General features: G+C 40.6%; 2 protein-coding genes across 7 annotated transcripts in view; one reads left to right on the top strand and one right to left on the bottom strand.

Moving 5' to 3' along the window:
• The window catches only part of LOC125772232 (potassium voltage-gated channel subfamily H member 8), a 45,006-nt gene extending 30,263 nt beyond the window's left edge, over positions 1-14,743 (top strand). For all 6 annotated transcript variants that reach the window (XM_049443707.1, XM_049443706.1, XM_049443704.1 and 3 more), the window contains 9 exons: positions 289-468; positions 3,810-3,928; positions 4,186-4,266; positions 7,500-7,595; positions 7,663-7,816; positions 7,907-8,022; positions 8,114-8,427; positions 11,105-11,318; positions 13,598-14,743. In XM_049443707.1, coding sequence (XP_049299664.1) covers positions 289-468; positions 3,810-3,928; positions 4,186-4,266; positions 7,500-7,595; positions 7,663-7,816; positions 7,907-8,022; positions 8,114-8,427; positions 11,105-11,318; positions 13,598-14,569 — 2,246 coding nt within the window. In that variant the 3' untranslated portion in view covers positions 14,570-14,743. The remainder of the gene's footprint in view (positions 1-288; positions 469-3,809; positions 3,929-4,185; positions 4,267-7,499; positions 7,596-7,662; positions 7,817-7,906; positions 8,023-8,113; positions 8,428-11,104; positions 11,319-13,597) is intronic.
• A 258-nt stretch (positions 14,744-15,001) lies between these two features.
• Positions 15,002-16,758, bottom strand: LOC125772242 (myeloid differentiation primary response protein MyD88). The gene is made up of 2 exons (XM_049443719.1): positions 16,236-16,758; positions 15,002-16,151 (listed from the first exon to the last, which is right to left on the bottom strand). Exons 1-2 carry the CDS (start codon positions 16,600-16,602, stop codon positions 15,136-15,138), a joined length of 1,383 nt encoding a protein of 460 aa, XP_049299676.1. The 5' UTR covers positions 16,603-16,758; the 3' UTR covers positions 15,002-15,135.
• Positions 16,759-16,944: the final 186 nt, after the last annotated feature.

Here is a 16,944-nt window from a genome sequence, read left to right as displayed (position 1 = left end):
CGTTAAGCGTTTAGTCTCGGGTAATTCTCGTGAAAGTTTGGTGTAGTGTTTGAAAAGTTTTCACCCGCCCGGAAGGTGAAAAATCAACCCCCGTTCGGCATTTCTTTTGGCCTCGCTGGGCCTCGACAGTTCATCAACCACAAATTCGTTATGGCATGGTTTCAAGTTTTATCCTTCTTCTATCCCTACACAAACCACTCACACACACACACACTACTAACCACGCGCATCGTGACATCATCTCTATCCTCGCCCGAAAAACGCGCTGTTGATGGCCCTCGACGGCAGGTTGGATCCATACGCTGGCGGAGCGTCTTAAAATTCCCGTATCTAACGTGACACACGGCGAGGCATATATAACGGCATTATATTTCACCTTCACCAGCCTTACCTCCGTGGGCTTCGGCAACGTTTCGGCGACTACACTGAGTGAGAAAATTTTCAGCATCATCATGATGCTGATCGGAGGTAAGTGAGTGGATGCAAGAATGGAGGGAGCAGGGCTGGGAAGGGGAATTGGGATCATGATGCGTGAAGTGGGGCAGATACGTTGTGGTGTTGATTGGATCGTCCTGTTTGCACCTTTGCACGTTGAAGCTAAGTCCTTGAGGCACGGTCTGGTCGCTTGTTTGGTTCTGAGGAAAGCCCTGGAGACAGTGCTGTGGGAGAAAGCGTGAAAGAGAGACACCCGACGACTGGGAAATGGTGTTTTTCCGCCAGATGTTTCCGATCACCCTACAGCATGGCTATCCTTTTTTGGACAGTGGAAACAATCTATGATGAACTTGTTGGGAAGGGGGTTTTTGGCTGGGAACGCAATATGGCCAACATTCTAGGCAGCCATACAAAATGGCCGACGTTAATTGAAATCTAGCGCATAAGTTTCAGGCATGTAATTCTGTACCAATTGCGGTGGAAATCGTTCTCAACCATCGTTGGGGAAACCCCCAGAACGTTACTATGTATGGTAACGTGCAAATGTCGGACCATTTTGTGCTGGTGTGTGTTTCCCCATTTCCAGAAGTGAAGCCTCGGGAAATAACAATTGCACTGTGCTTAGTGAAGTGCAAATTGAGAAGTTTTAGTAAGAGCTAGGCTGTTTTATTTTAGACATCACTTTAGACATAATGTATGCATTGATTTCAAGGGTTTTTAGTACGAGTTTTCTGTCAAATACTGGATAACTTAAACATCGTGTTTTGGAGTGTTTTTTTATTGTACAAAAAGATAATTATTACAGGTTTTTAGTTAAAAGATCCACACCGGAGGTAAGAAGTTTTACATAGTGAGGAACTTTGTGTTCGCCATTTGTGGGCAATATAACAGTTTTAATATTCTTTCCTTTATGGAGACAGACTAAATTAGCAAAAAGAATTCTATTAGTGAGTTACCTCATGTTTTCCGATGTACATGATTGACAAAAGCGTTAAGAATTCCGACATTTTTTTTCTAGAAAAAACCTCTTCAGAGACGATCAACAATAACTCTTCAGGACTTGCGATGTTGCTGGAGATATGATCACAAAAGGTCTTCCAGAAATTGAATCTTCTATCTTGAAGAGTGGGGGGCCTTCTATCTTGATGGGGCGGCCGAATGGTGCATGTGATAAACGGCGCCAGTCCACACCGGCCGGACCGGGTTCAAATCCCATCCGGACCGTCCCCCCGTAGCAAGGACTGACTATCCGGCTACGTGGTAAAAATAAGTCTAGTAAGCCAGAAATGGCCGGCGTGACCTGTAAGGTCGTTAAAAGCCAAGAAGAGAGAGAGAGATCTTGAAGAGTATGAATAGTATGAGATCGTTGAGAAATCGTTCAGGTCGTTGATCGAAAAGAGTATGTGATCGTTTCAAGAGACCTATTCTTTGGCTGGTTAAAGATAATCGTTTTACCAAGAACTTCCAATCTAAAACCCATCCTGGAGTAAGTTAATTTACGTTAAATTTTTAACTGATATGTGATCATTGCATTGCCTAAGCTTGAGATATTCTTGTTCTTTTGTGGAATTTGATCCAGAGTACTGTCATGTAGAGACTGACGCCTCCTTTATCTCCACCGCTAAGGTTGAGGTATACTTTTAAAATTCTGAAAAGGTTAACTTTTTTCTTCGTGGGGGATTGGCCTATGGTCAATCAAGCAAAGACCTCTTGAAATTTGTGTATTTTAATAGAGGAAGTAAATGATTTTCTTTAATTTGAATAAAATTTCAAGTAATCCAAGGTTTTTTGACAATTTGTAAGATATTGAATTGTTAAAATAATCTTAGGAATGAGCTCCTTATTGGTAGATACATTGATTTGATATATGTTCCATTTTTTACCCAGATACTGGCTGTGTACCTCCCAATAAAATAGTTTTTTTTTCATTTATATTGAAGGGACAATTAAGTTCCGCCATGTAGAAGTTTTTAAACTGGTTTTATTACTTTTTCTAAAGACTTCTTTATAGAGAACCCACAATATGATAGGAAGGAAATGGTTCTAAAACCCTCATTTATTTTCTAATAACTCACCAAAGAATTTAATAAATGAAAGCACACAATAAATAAAAGGCTAAACTTAAAGACCGGTGAGAAGCAAAAAAAAAAAACAGAACACACATATCCCAAAACGCCTTTTCTTTTGTACGCCACAATGGTTAGCCTATCGTGATTAATTTTATTCTACCTTTACCTAAGATTTAGACATAGCGTCAACCTTTTTCTCATCAACGGCTTATTTTTTTCTTCGGTAGCCCTTAAACCCAACGTGCAAAAAAAAAACTAGTAGAAACATTCCCAAACGTCGGAGTTGTGGCATTGTGGTTTCTTTGGGGACCAACCAGTAGTAGGTTGCAAACCAGACCAGAATAACAATAGGTGCAAATGACAGAGTCTTAGTGATACGCTTGGGATAACATTGGGAAATGAAGCACCGAGATGGGTAAATAATATCAAAGAAAATTGCGTCGAAATAAGCGAACGGCAAAGTGGCAAACTCGTGAAAATGGGTGGACACCCAACGCCTGGAACAGTGTGGGTTTTGTGGTTGCTTCTTGACCAAACCTGCTGGAGAGCTTGTAATTTGTTTCTTTTCCCCTCCCCCGAACAGTTCGTCGCGTAGGAAGGAAAGAAAGAAAACAACCCAATAGCGACATCGACAGACGGGACACATTTCTAAAACGTGACCCACTGGTAGGCTGGGTTTTGTTGTTTAATGTTTATCCGGCGAGTTTACCCACGGTGAAAGGAAAATGGTAGCGAAGTGGCCGTAAAATGAAGACCAGCAAGTAAAAAGAAGGCAAATCAAATCTCCTTGCCTAACCACACGATTGAGTTCGCGATATCGACTGTCCTAATGAGGTTTTGTGGGTAAGCGGTGCGTTGGGCAAGTTGAAATTATTCCCCACGCTTCTCAGATCTTCTCCACAGTGGAGTGGAGTGGAGTTGCTTCAATTTACCACCCCGGGTTGACGTCGTTTGCGGTTCATTTTCAATCTTGCCGGTGTGATAAGGACAGCTTTGGGCTTTCAGCGATAGCTAAGAAACATGTACCAAGCCAGGCCTACATAGACACTTGGGGCTTTTTCGGTTTTCATTTTCGTCCCGAACCATTTCACAGTTTTCCACCCAGGAGACGTTGAGCAATGTTCGTGCTTTTCTTAACCTACCCCGATCGATCCTTTTTTGGGTGCGGTGGGTGGTTTTTGGAAAATATATTTTATACATTCGTCCCTAGCCTAGCCCCACCATACGGGGTACACCACCAGATTTCCACTTGTGTTTTGATTCCATCTCTGATCACTCCGTTCTTCTATTACGCACCTGTTCCAGCGCTTATGCATGCCGTAGTGTTCGGAAACGTGACAGCCATAATTCAGCGGATGTACTCACGCCGCTCCCTGTACCAGAGCAAGTGGCGTGACTTGAAGGATTTCATCGCTTTGCATCAGGTGAGTTGCACTTCAAGGAAAGCGTCCAAAGAAACGTCGGGCCAAAGTGCCATATTGTGGCACGATTTCTTTTTACGATCGTTGCAACGTGATTTGGCATTTTGGTTTTTCTGTTACGCGTTCGGCCCTTCCAACCATTCGGAGAGAGGGATGTAATTTAATTTCTTCTTGTTTACAATCACACGAACTTGTTGTTCGTCTTGTACTTTAGAAAAAGCCTAAAGTCCCTGTTTCCGTTTCTTCTCTGTTGCCTCCAGATGCCAAAGGAGCTGAAACAGCGAATGCAGGATTACTTTCAAACAATGTGGTCACTTAATCATGGAATTGATGTGTATGAGGTAAGTAACCGTAACAGGTTCGCTGTTTATTACACCGACATTAAGATCTTGGCGGTTTTTTTTTGTGGAAAAATGTTTCACTCTTCCGTACAAAATTACATCCGTTGCATACAACTTAATACATTGCAAGCGACCTCAAGTTGATACTTTGGCATACAAAAAAAAAGAGGTGCTCAGAAAGGAGTCACGGCCGGTGACTTTTTCCAGGCACGAGCAACTTTTAATGGAACGTACGTTCGGGTTTTCATTTGTTCCAGTGCCACAATGAAGCACGAAAGAAATACACACCTCTACCATTGCGATTTGTGACTTCCAAATCTCAACACTGCCAGTGCCAGTGCTGGGTGTTTTCCACTCCCCAGCACAAACCTGACTGACATTGAAAGTGGTGTACGAATTTGATGCTTTCATCAACACTGCAAGTAGAAAGTTTGCTTCACGATGGTGAATGGCACTACTTGCCTATTCTATTCCCCGTTGCATGTACGGACTTTATTCTTACCGTTCCAATTGTGTGCATTGCATTGTTAGGTTGGTTTGCGTCTTACTTAGCTACACGGCAACTGAGCTGAAGTTCGTTTATTGCAAAATGGACGCAATGCAAGTTGAAAAGTGTAGAGTCGTCGTTCCAAGCAATGTTTTTGTTCGTTATTGTGAGCCACTATTCCGTGGCAAACATTAGCATACTAACAGATAGAAGAATAAATTATTAATTCCATCCAAGAACAGCTGTTTTAATGGCGGATATGGTTGGATATGTTTTTTAAATTAATAATTCTGATTATTGCGCTCATTAAAATCAATTTGTGAGCACTATGGTGCTTTACCAAAATATTCGCTACTATCCAATTATTTATTATGAAATGCTACATTGTAACTTGCAGGAAAGGCTGAAGTTTGGAGTCGCGTGAAGAATGAACTTGAACTGAATAGGAAAGTAGAACGAATGCCGGGGAAATATAGGAAGGTGAAAGAAGATATGATAAGTGGGATGAAGAATTAAAACGTGACAACACGCGAAGCAAAGGATTCTTACAAACTTGTAGAAACAATTAAAGGAAGAGCTGTGATTTCATGATCTTCTTTCGACTTGAAAATTTAAAAAAAGCCGTCAGATAAAACTAGTCCATCACTCTGATGTTCAACTAAGAGTCATTATATTGCTATCTAATATTATATGAGATTATGGATTGTTGAGTGTTTTTTTGCAGACCTTCTAAAACATTTGCATTGCAGTTGAAACATGTTGAGAGGTCTATTTGTAAAGGAAGAATCAATAAGAATTTCACCAGGGTCTCCATAATCTGAGTGTGATATTTCTTCATCTTTTTGGATTACATCCCAATAAGATAATAGTGTCAACAAAGAAGATCAATAACACTTCACAGTTGAACTATTCTGTTGCTAAAACCAAGATATTGTATGCTCGATTAAGAATTTAATTTCTCTCAAATAATGCATACATTTTAGCCAAAGGTCCAAAGATGCTTTTGATATCGGCATCAAGCATCAAAACCGAAGAATATGTCTTTCGCAATTAGTAGATTCCAATGTACTAAATTTATTTTGTTGACGAGATGAGTCCAATTTTGTGGTTCTCTCTCTTCTTGGCTTTTAACGACCTTACAGGTCACGCCGCCCATTTCTGGCTTACTAGACTTATTTTTACCACGTAGCCGGATAGTCAGTCCTTGCTACGGGGGGACGGTCCGGATGGGATTTGAACCCGGTCCGGCCGTGTGGACTGGCGCCGTTTATCACATGCACCATCGGGCCGCCCCGTTCTCCAATTTTGTGGTTAAATAATTTAATTAAATAACGTTAAATAACGACAACTTCAATGTTATAGTTGAAAGTTTGAATTTCTGATTCCACAAATGTGTTGTAGCATATCTACTAAACATAAAATAACTAACATACTGGAAATCTATTAAATGTGGAAATAGCACATTAAAACTCGTTTACGATTGGAAATGTTTGGGATTGGTACAGCAAAACAATTAGTTTAAATTGTAACAAACCATTTGAATGTAGTTCGAAAGTGCCCTTGAAAAATTTCTTCACGCAGACAAAATAAAAAGACCCACAACTCGAGGAACATTTTTTTAAGCAAGTCCTAAAAAGCAAGGAAATTTTCAAATTTTTTAGACTTTTTTTATTTTTTTTTATGAATTTTTATTCTTATTTCTTAGTTAAAGCATTGTTTGAGTGAAAACAAACTTATTTCAATCAATTCGCATTAAAATAAATCAATTTATAAAATTTCGCTAAATTTTCCCAAAAGAAAGCTAAGGCTTAGGAAATTTTCAAGTTTTTAATTTTTTTTATTTTTTTATGAGTTTTTATTCTTTTATTTATTTAAAGCATTATTTGAGCAAAAACAAACTTATTTCAACCAATTCGCATTAAAATAAATCAATTTATAAAATTTTGATAAATTTCTTAAAAAAAAGCTAAGGCTATAGCCTAAGGAAATTTTCAATTTTTTTAGATCTTTTTTTGCGAAATGTCCACGAGATGAGATTTTTTTCGAAATAGCAGCTTGGTTTAGAACATTTTACATACGACATAATCAAATAGCACACGGCACAAACATTAATTAACTAACAATGTAGCATAATGCTTAGTTATTGTGTAATTGTTTCCTGGAATTTACAACACAGCAGAAATTGGTTACTAATGTTCATTTAATTACAATTCATTCATCATTTAATATCAATCAAAAATATTTATTTTTTCTTGTATTCATTTCCGATAGAAACCAACGTGGTAATCAATTGAAACAACACGTTTTTATGTTCCCAAAATATTTATCTAATCAATCGTAACGTTTTAGTATACCCCGCTATGTTCACTTCGCTGAAACTGTATGTAGATTTAGCGGTTGATTTGATTATTTATTTATAGGACAGAAGCGACATTTAATGGTTAGCATTAAAAAAAAAAACAAATGGCTAGCATAGCCTCGTGTCTAATATTGTACACTGTTCGTTAGAACTCGGGGGTGAGCAGTTAGGTTAGTTCCCTCGAAATGCCATTCCATACTTTTATTAAATGGAGTGTGTTCTGTGAAGTTTACGCTTGCCTGCGTTCGGAATGTTTTCCTGGAAATATTATCCAATATTTCGTTGCCTATTGGCTGTAAATAGCGCGTACAATGACCGAGAAGAAGGAAAATAGCATATCAATAGTGGTGAATAATGTATGCTTAAATTTTTTTTAACCAATGCCAGATTTTAAAAGAATTTCCAGAGGAACTGCGGGGAGACATATCAATGCATCTGCACCGTGAAATACTGCAGCTTCCAATATTTGAATCCGCTTCCCAGGTAAGCCATTCGGCATATTTTTATTTTGCATAGTAGAATGATAACATAATAATATGGTACTTCTTAGGGCTGCTTAAAGCTGCTCTCTCTACATATCAAAGCGAACTTCTGTGCACCGGGCGAATATCTGATCCATAAAGGTGATGCACTAAGCTACATCTATTACATATGCAACGGTTCGATGGAGGTTATGCAAAACAATATGGTCGTCGCCATCCTAGGTAAGTGCAAACCCGGATTGAGCGAACCGGAGTGAACGGTTGTGTGCACCCTTCAGCTAATTACCATCTGTGTGTCCCATCGGTACCAAGGCAAGGGAGACCTCGTTGGCTGTGATATAAGTATACATCTGCTGCACGGGAATCAGAGCAACTCGGGCAACACCGGTTCACAGGATACTATCGTGAAGAGCAGCGGCGATGTGAAGGTAATTTCTAACCCGGGGGCGAAGTTTTTTTTTAACTGTTGCTACATTTCGCAACAGCAAATGATATCATTTGCGTGAATCCGTTCTGCAGGCACTCACCTATTGTGATTTGAAAAGCATCCACATGAGCGGTCTGGTGGAAGTGTTGCGTCTATATCCGGAGTATCAGCAGGAGTTTGCCAACGACATACAGCACGATCTCACGTATAACCTGCGGGAAGGGTACGAAGCGGAGGAGGAGACGGAAAACAATGGGCCGTGTTTGGCGCTACCCTCGATCAGTGAGGACGATGAGAATCAATCCGATGCGGAGACAAGTTCCGCGTCGCCTATGAACACCTCGCTGCAGAAGTCACCGGCACACAATCTGGGTACCAGCCCACGGCATGCTAAACTCGTGCATAGGTAAGTGTACGCAAAATTTCTGCTAAAGTAAATAGTAGGGTGGAAGGGAATCAACAGGCCGAGTGCCAAGTTTTGTGAGTCAAATGTTACGATGTAGCAAAGTTTTGTTTACTTAAGAAAGTAAATGGAGCAACCAGTTTCGAGAATTGGGAAAGTTTGCCGTTTAGCGCAATGCGAGAAGTGCTCTAGTACGAACAAAAGTACGCAGGCAAATCAGCCGGATAAGGCGGCTTCATTTCTTTCTTTTTTTCAACATAAATCCAACTCTACCATGCATTATGTTACTTTTTTATGCTTATATGAGATATATGCTTTACGCTTCTAATTTAAAGCTACATTTTCATTGTTGTGTAAGTCCTTTACATTAAAAAACATTTATAATTACTCATAAAATGTATTAGTTTTGCTCAGAATTCAAGAATGGTGGGATCAAGAAAAATTATTTACTACGAGCTGCTCATAATCAATAATGCTGTTACATCAGCCTTATACTGACTTTAGGGTGATTGGTTGGCACTGAGGTTTAGGTCAGGTCTAAAATACCGAAAATCATGAAATTAAGTCAGCGAGGACTGTCTACTCGTCTATTTTAGTTAAGTCTAACAAGCAATTGGATCGTATCAGGCATGATCTAAGGAGATCTTAGAGTTTAAATAAAAAAATGGTACTGAATGATACGAACCTCATTAACCTGTGAATGATCCTTTTTTTTATTCTGATATAGTTAATTCTAAAATTTGATAAAGTCCGTTGTTTGATCACGTCGCAAGCTCTACTGAGAGTCATTAGAACAGACATGTCAAACATACGGTCCGCGAGGTCTTTGAATCCGGCCCGCATTACATTACATTTCAGTAATACGCTCTTGAATTTCTCTTGAAGTCCAAACAACTGTGAAATTTTATTTCCTTAAGACTTCTCCCTCCCCTTCTGACTTATCTTGGCCCGCAAGATAATTTGGCTAAAGTCTGAAACACGACCCCCCCCACTCACGGGCACTCATTTGAGTGACTTTTTTTCGTGCAGGGTGGTTCGAAATCGGTTGCGTGTTTTTTAATTATGTTTCGAGACACAGACACCTGAGGGCATGACCGTCGAAGAAGAAAATGTAGCCATTGGTGCCATCTATCGACCACAGGTCAAAGATTGGCGATCCGTTGGAGCTTTCGCGAATAGCTCCGGCCACAGACATGGTAGCGATTAGTGGTGCATGGACGAAATCTAGCCACAAGTGCCATCTAGCCATGGCCAGAAGAAAGTGTGGCGATATCTTGGATACCGGCGGAGCTATGGGGCAAAGTTGGGCCAAAAATGAGGAAAATTTTACGGTTGCACAAACAGCGTATGGAACTTGGTTCCTCGATGAATAAATCACTTTTCACTATGCGAAAACCTCCTTACAATTTAATAGTAATTGTAAAAAAAAATCAAATTCAGGCCACATTGCATAGTCTCCGAACCACCCTGTACGAAAAATTGACACGCAGATGAGTGACCGTGAGTGGGGGGGGTCGTGTTTCAGACTTTAGCCGATAATTTTTGGGCTAAAGTCTGAAACACGACCCCCCCCACTCACGGTCACTCATCTGCGTGTCAATTTTTCGTACAGGGTGGTTCGGAGACTATGCAATGTGGCCTGAATTTGATTTTTTTTACAATTACTATTAAATTGTAAGGAGGTTTTCGCATAGTGAAAAGTGATTTATTCATCGAGGAACCAAGTTCCATACGCTGTTTGTGAAACCATAAAATTTTCGTCATTTTTGGCCCAACTTTGCCCCATAGCTCCGCCGGTATCCAAGATATCGCCACACTTTCTCCTGGCCATGGCTAGATGGCACTTGTGGCTAGATTTCTTCCATGCACCACTAATCGCTACCATGTCTGTGGCCGGAGCTATTCACGAAAGCTCCAACGGATCGCCAATCTTTGACCTGTGGTCGATAGATGGCACCAATTGCTACATTTTCTTCTTCGACGGCCATGCCCTCAGGTGTCTGTGTCTCGAAACATAATTAAAAAACACGCAACCGATTTCGAACCACCCTGCACGAAAGAAAGTCACTCAAATGAGTGCCCGTGAGTGGGGGGGGTCGTGTTTCAGACTTTAGCCAATTTTTGTTTGCAACCCGGCCCGCAAGCCAAAATGAGTTTGACATCACTGCATAAGAACCTTTATCGGCCAAAATATAAGGATTTTCTTTCATGTTCTATCCTTTTTTGATAAATCTTTGTTCTCACGTTATTAGGGCGTTTTTACCTGCTGCAGCTACTTGTCAATGAAGCAGCAGCTCATAGTATACGATTTTGAACTGGTCCCTCCAAATGAGAAACGCATCGAAAATAATCGAAAGTTTTATATTATAACGAATCACGAACAAAAATACGTACAAATGATAAAATTAGTTAAAATTGATATCTTCTACTAGCAATCGGGAACAACTGCCTAGTATAAGTAATGTTAATAGATTTGAAATAAATTGAAGCATTCAAAACTAGCAACCAGATGCAGATAACCATGTTCGTGTTCTACTGGCGAAGCTTTAGTTTAAGCGCAGATCTCATAATTCATTCAAAAACCCCGAACGATTCAAGCATTACCACTAGTCGCTGAATACAAGAATATTATTAATTTATTTCTTCACGATTCTCACCATCGACACTCACCCGCACACAGCCGCAATCGGTCGTTAGTGGCATTGCGAGAGCGAGTGGAACGGCAACGATCGGTACAGACGACCAGCCAGGCTGCGAACGTCGAACAAACTAATTCCTTCGAAGGACTCAACCTCGAGGTGGCAAAGGAGAAGGAAAAGGGACGCGTATCTGTGGAGCGGTTGGACAATCAGGTTACCACACTGCACAACGACGTTGCTGCGCTTAGCATGGAGGTAAGGAATGTGACGGTTTTGCGGCAAAACTTCTAATTAGCTTCCATTCGCACTGGCTTGCTCGTCGGATTATGGGCAATGTTGTCGATTAGTGCCTTTACAACAGTCGCCAGACTAAAAGAGGCGTTTTTTGGGGATTTTTTTTTTGGTCGAGTTTTCACCACAGGCTCTGCAGAGGATGATGGAATATAATCATGCGTTTATTACTTTGGGTATTATTTTATAATTTATACGCTTTTCAAATACTTGGAAAGTAGTTCTGTTTAGCAAAAGCATATAGTGATGGCATGGATTATAAATTGCACACAACATTATAAATTAATTACTATGACGCAGCTTGATACATGGCAACATATTTCTGATGGATGAATGTGTGTCACGTGTCAGTCAATCGTCTGCTAGACTATTCTGAATAGTACCCTTACACGGAGCACTATAACTTATGAGACCAAAAGAAACTTAATTTAGGTCGTTCATATCTTTAACGTTGGGTTTTTTAGAGAATAAACGACGACGAGTTTGAAAAGATAAATATGAATGATGATTTGTAAAGTTATTAAAAAATATGTTTTTTATTATTTTCTCACATTTAATATAAGTATTTTTACGTATACAAACATATTAAGAATATGTTTGACATCTTAATACTTATAGCAAATATTGAAATTCTAAAAATATAGAAATTTAGAATAATTAAATAGCAAACAAAGAGACTTTTTAGAACACCATCTTAAAAGAATGATTTTAAAACCTTCAGCCCTACAGATTTTACTCTCAGCAATTGGTTTAAATTTTATCCACTCATGTATTTCTTGAAAATGCGAGAGAAAACTGCTTGCTTCAAGTGCTGAGTTAAGGTTCACAGAAAATTCTGGAATTATCATACATTTTCCCTCCGAACGGATTATGTTAAAAGCGTGATCGTGTTAAAACAACAAACATCATAAAAGAACAGTATTTGAAACAACATTCCTTCCTTTGAAATGACATTATGGCTTTGGTGAAACACGTGTGTGGTTTTGCATAAATATTTATGAGCTTTTAGTGTGAATACCTAAAATGACTTGCCTTTTTTTTTGCGCCATAGCAGGAAGTGTCCGTTTTGAAGTGTGTTATCATCAGCCCAGCGAAATGTGTTGGTCATGTTTGTGTAGAGGAATCGAGACAGCAGCACAAAAAATAGTTCATTTATATCTACATTCCTTATAGAGATGTGCACACTGAGTAAGAGTGAGTGTGTGAGTTTAATCCTGCAAAGGAGTTTATGGTTTCAACTCAGCAATAGGAGTTTTTATGACTCTTTTATTCACTCTTTAGCGTTTTTACTCACTCACTCTCTCTGCCGACTAATGACTCACTCCTTGCCGTTTTACTCACTCACTCTCTCTGCCGACTAATGACTCACTCTTTTGCGTTTCAACTCACACAATAAGAGTGAGTAAGTGTTTTGTTATTCTTTTTGACTTTAAATCAGTCAATAAGAGTGATTAAAAATGTTTTGTTATGCTTTTGGATTTTAATTACTCAATAAGAGTGAGTAAGTGTGTCGTTACTCTTTTTGGATTTCAATCACTCTACTACAGTGATTAAAATGCAATTTCGTATGAAGCTAATTTATTTGAATTTCATTATTCGAAATTATGTATTACAAGTCTGGCTGTAAATTGTTTGGCGTAAAACATATTTCATGAATTCCAACATAACTTTTGTTTACTTTTAAATAAAAACATGACTGATTAAAAGTCTTTTAAAAACATGACTGATTTAAAGTCAAAAACAATAACAAAACACTTACTCACTCTTATTGTGTGAGTTGAAACGCAAAAGAGTGAGTCATTAGTCGGCAGAGAGAGTGAGTGAGTAAAACGGCAAGGAGTGAGTCATTAGTCGACAGAGAGAGTGAGTGAGTAAAACGGCAAGGAGTGAGTCATTAGTCGCCAGAGAGAGTGAGTGAGTAAAAACGCCAAGGAATAATCAACACATTAGTTTAGAATAATATTTTTATGACTCTCAAAAGAGTGAGTAAATGTTTCAAATCTTTATAACCACTCTTTCACTCTGTTTCAACTCTTTGAAAAGAGTGAGTATTCTCATCTCTAATTCCTTATCGCTTCCACGCGCGGTTGAATGATGATGTAGTTTCTAAAAATTCGAAATACATTTTTAAACCGCATCATGTACTAGTGAACACGTTCAGTGAATCGGGTTTTCACTCATTTTCTCGAAATTAAACATGATTCTAATTTTTTTTCTTTCCATTTTTTAACAATCCTTCACAGGTTCGCAATGCTATACACGCGCTGCAGGAAATGACATACAACACCATGAACTCCCAGCTGGATCTGGGACATTTTCAACCTGCCCGGTCAATACCGAACCTGCAGAATGGTGCCGTCGGTATACTGCGCGACAGCGATCACGTGCTGATGGCGCGCAGTAGCTCCCATCCGCCGGAGATGTGGTGCCGAGAGATGAACGTGTTTGCCGAAACCGGGATGGTAAGCCCGAACGGGACGGAAGTGATGTCCGAGGCGATGTATCGCCGCAAGTCGATCCTGTCGCAAAAGTATTCGGAGGAAATGTCCAGCTCAACGCAAACGGAAAACATGATCGATTTCGATACGCTGGAAAAGATCGTACTGGCGCATCCACATCTCGTGCTGAAGATTCTTGGCGTGGAGGCTGTCTTTGGTAAGGAGGCGGATCATCTCGCCAAGGTGTACCCGTTGAACACCATCTCCGAGGTGGCCAGTTCGGGTGAAACGATTTCATCCCGAGTACAGGACACCGGGAATTATAAACCTTCGTTTCCAAACACCAATGCGGTGGGTAATTCGACGTTGCATCAACACGATCAACAAGACGGCCCACTTTATGATCCTCATGGATTGATCGATGCGTATCCGGAAGGTGGCTTCTATTCATCCAGTACAAGTGCACACGCTAAAGATGGCAACAGTGACAACATATCGCTCGTAACACCACTAACACAACCACCACCATCACAGCTACCCAACCCGGACGATGTACCTTTGCATGCGGACGCTAACGGTGGTTCCGTACCGGTACCGGACACGGACTGCATACTGATAGACGAGAACGTGAACGTACTGAAGCAATCTGCTATGAATCATATCTTCCGCAAACAGGACCGCGTACCACCGAATTATCGCTTTTCTGCCGGCGATGCCGACCACCTAGAGAAGGGACTGAAGAATCTACCGTCGTCCCGTTCGCTCGGTGGCAGTTGAATGTTCCGCACATCCGCTGGCGGAACCGTAGCGAACCGTACATGAATGTCTGTAGTGATGAAACTGTTCTTTCGTTTTACATCGCTATTGTGTTTGCATACATTTTAATGCTAGTGAGAAATTAATAATAAAACAAAACGAGACATATTTTAACGGCTAGTATGCAGAACTGGAGCGTTTGTGTGCTTTGATTTTTCTTGCTTAAATGCATCATTGGTGGACGCAGATTCATGAATTTCATTCGAATCATTATACCGAATGAATGACTGTGGATCTTAAGCATAAAGATTAATGACCTTATTTCTGAAGATTCAGATTGAAAGATTCGTAAATCAATTGACAATCGACTCATGATTCAACTGACTACTGACAGAAGATTCGTATGAATGGTTCTTCTCCAAAGTTTAAAATTTAAGCTTGCGGATAAGCGAATCATTTTTGAGCAAAATGTTTATTACGTTAAAACAAAATATGTGTAAATAGGGTTAATATAAGAAAATGACACGTGTCGGTCAAACTGGTTGCCCGCAAAGAAGCACAGAAGACAAATGCAAGGCACGCCGGTATCACATAGCGGTCGCTACTTTCCGACTGCTCGGTTTATACCATTTCTTTTTAGATTTCACTGGTTTTTCTGGCTGTTCCAGTGGGCATTCGGATGGTGCAGATGACGCACCACCTGTACCGGTTGGTTGCTTTTTATCACGCCTGATTAGTGCCAGCGGCGAGGAACTCGTTTTCTTCGGACTGGTTGACGGTGCAATATCGTTAATGTTTAGCTGGGAAGTGCTACCATTCAGTTTGTCTTTCTTGTGACTAAAGCTAGAAAATATGTCCCAAAATGAGTGCGATTTTTTAAGGCTACCGGTACGGCTTTCCTGGTCCATAGCGCTCGGAAGTTTCACCACCAAGGTTGGCTCTTCGACGACCACCTTCGGTACTGGCTGGGGCACGATTGTCCTAACAGCTTTGCTGTGAGTTTCAACTTTTTGCGGTTCGATCGTTTCTTTTACGTTCATTTCGGTGGCAACCTTTCGCGGTGCGTCCCGTATCGAGTCGGCGAGTTTGTCCCAAAAGTTGTACAAATTCTGTGACCGCTGGTAGTCTAACCGGCAGGTGTACCGTAAATGTGGTGGCAGTTCACATCGATCGTACACGCACGGTATGACCTTGCGTTCCTTTTTCTCGATCTGCAGTGCCTGAGCGAATGTGACGGTAAAATCGTTTAGTGGGCTTTCGAGGAATGCCTTCGAAATGATCACCACTACCCGGCGGCAACGTTCGGAGATGAGCCGTGAAATGACTTCGTGTTCGAAGTTACTTCCACCGAGAATGTCACGATCTTTTAGACACAGTTGCATTCCCCGGGCCTCCAAACGTTCGACCATTTTCGATGCAAACTCAACGTCCGCATCGGCGTACAGTATGAACGCGTCGTACTGCTGCTTGTGGTCGGCTGTGTCATCTTTCGTGATAATGTCACAATCTCCGCTTGCGTTCGATGATTCTTTCGCATTCGTTTCGCTCACTTTCCTTGCGGTCCGCTTCTGCTCATGTATAAGGTGCTGTTCTGCATCTTGCTCTGGAAAATAGGTAAACACGTACGCTGTTTACTCAACTGTTACGGGAGTACGGTTGCTTACAACAGAAACGAATTAGTACATACCAAACATTTTAGAAGTATCGTCCAATATGTCCCACCGATCGATGCAACCGAGCACATATTGCAGTTCGGCCAGGTTTGCTTCGCGCTTGCACTGATGGTGCTCAAACTGCCACAGTTCCAGCAAACGGCGCGTCGGGTTGGCATTGGTTGACACCAAGGGTAAATAATTTTTCGGTATGCCAACAACATCGAACACTCCGCGCCAATCGCGAAAGTATCCATCCTCGGAGGTGAAGATCCGCCGATGATTCAACAGCTCGGCCAATAAATCCCGCGTGCGGGTATTTAATGCGTCCAGGGGAACCACCGCTAAATCGATTCGATTTCTCACACTGACCTCGGTCGGTTTTACGGGTTTGTCCAGCATTATGTGCAAACACGAAATATTATATCACACAGCGCAATTTCTACTTAAACAGCGCGAACACACACACACTGAACCTTGAATTCGACAGTTGGTTAATCTGCGCATAAAGTTATCTAAATATCTTATCACACAAAAGTTGCGGAATGTAAACAAGTACGATCATTGTTATTGATGACATTACTGTAATGTTGGGGTAAAATTCAGTACAGCCAATGGTAGGTACTTTGGTCACGACAATGATGTTTGATGTAATATAGTACAAATTGTAATTAAAGCATAATATAAAATTAAACATATAAAAATCATCATAAAACAGGATATAACGAGAAGGATTAAATCAAA

This window comes from Anopheles funestus, chromosome 3RL (assembly GCF_943734845.2).
Source record: "Anopheles funestus chromosome 3RL, idAnoFuneDA-416_04, whole genome shotgun sequence".
NCBI lineage: Eukaryota > Metazoa > Arthropoda > Insecta > Diptera > Culicidae > Anopheles > Anopheles funestus.
The sequence above is the reverse complement of the archived record's forward strand: the minus strand, read 5'-3'. Positions and strand labels throughout refer to the sequence as shown.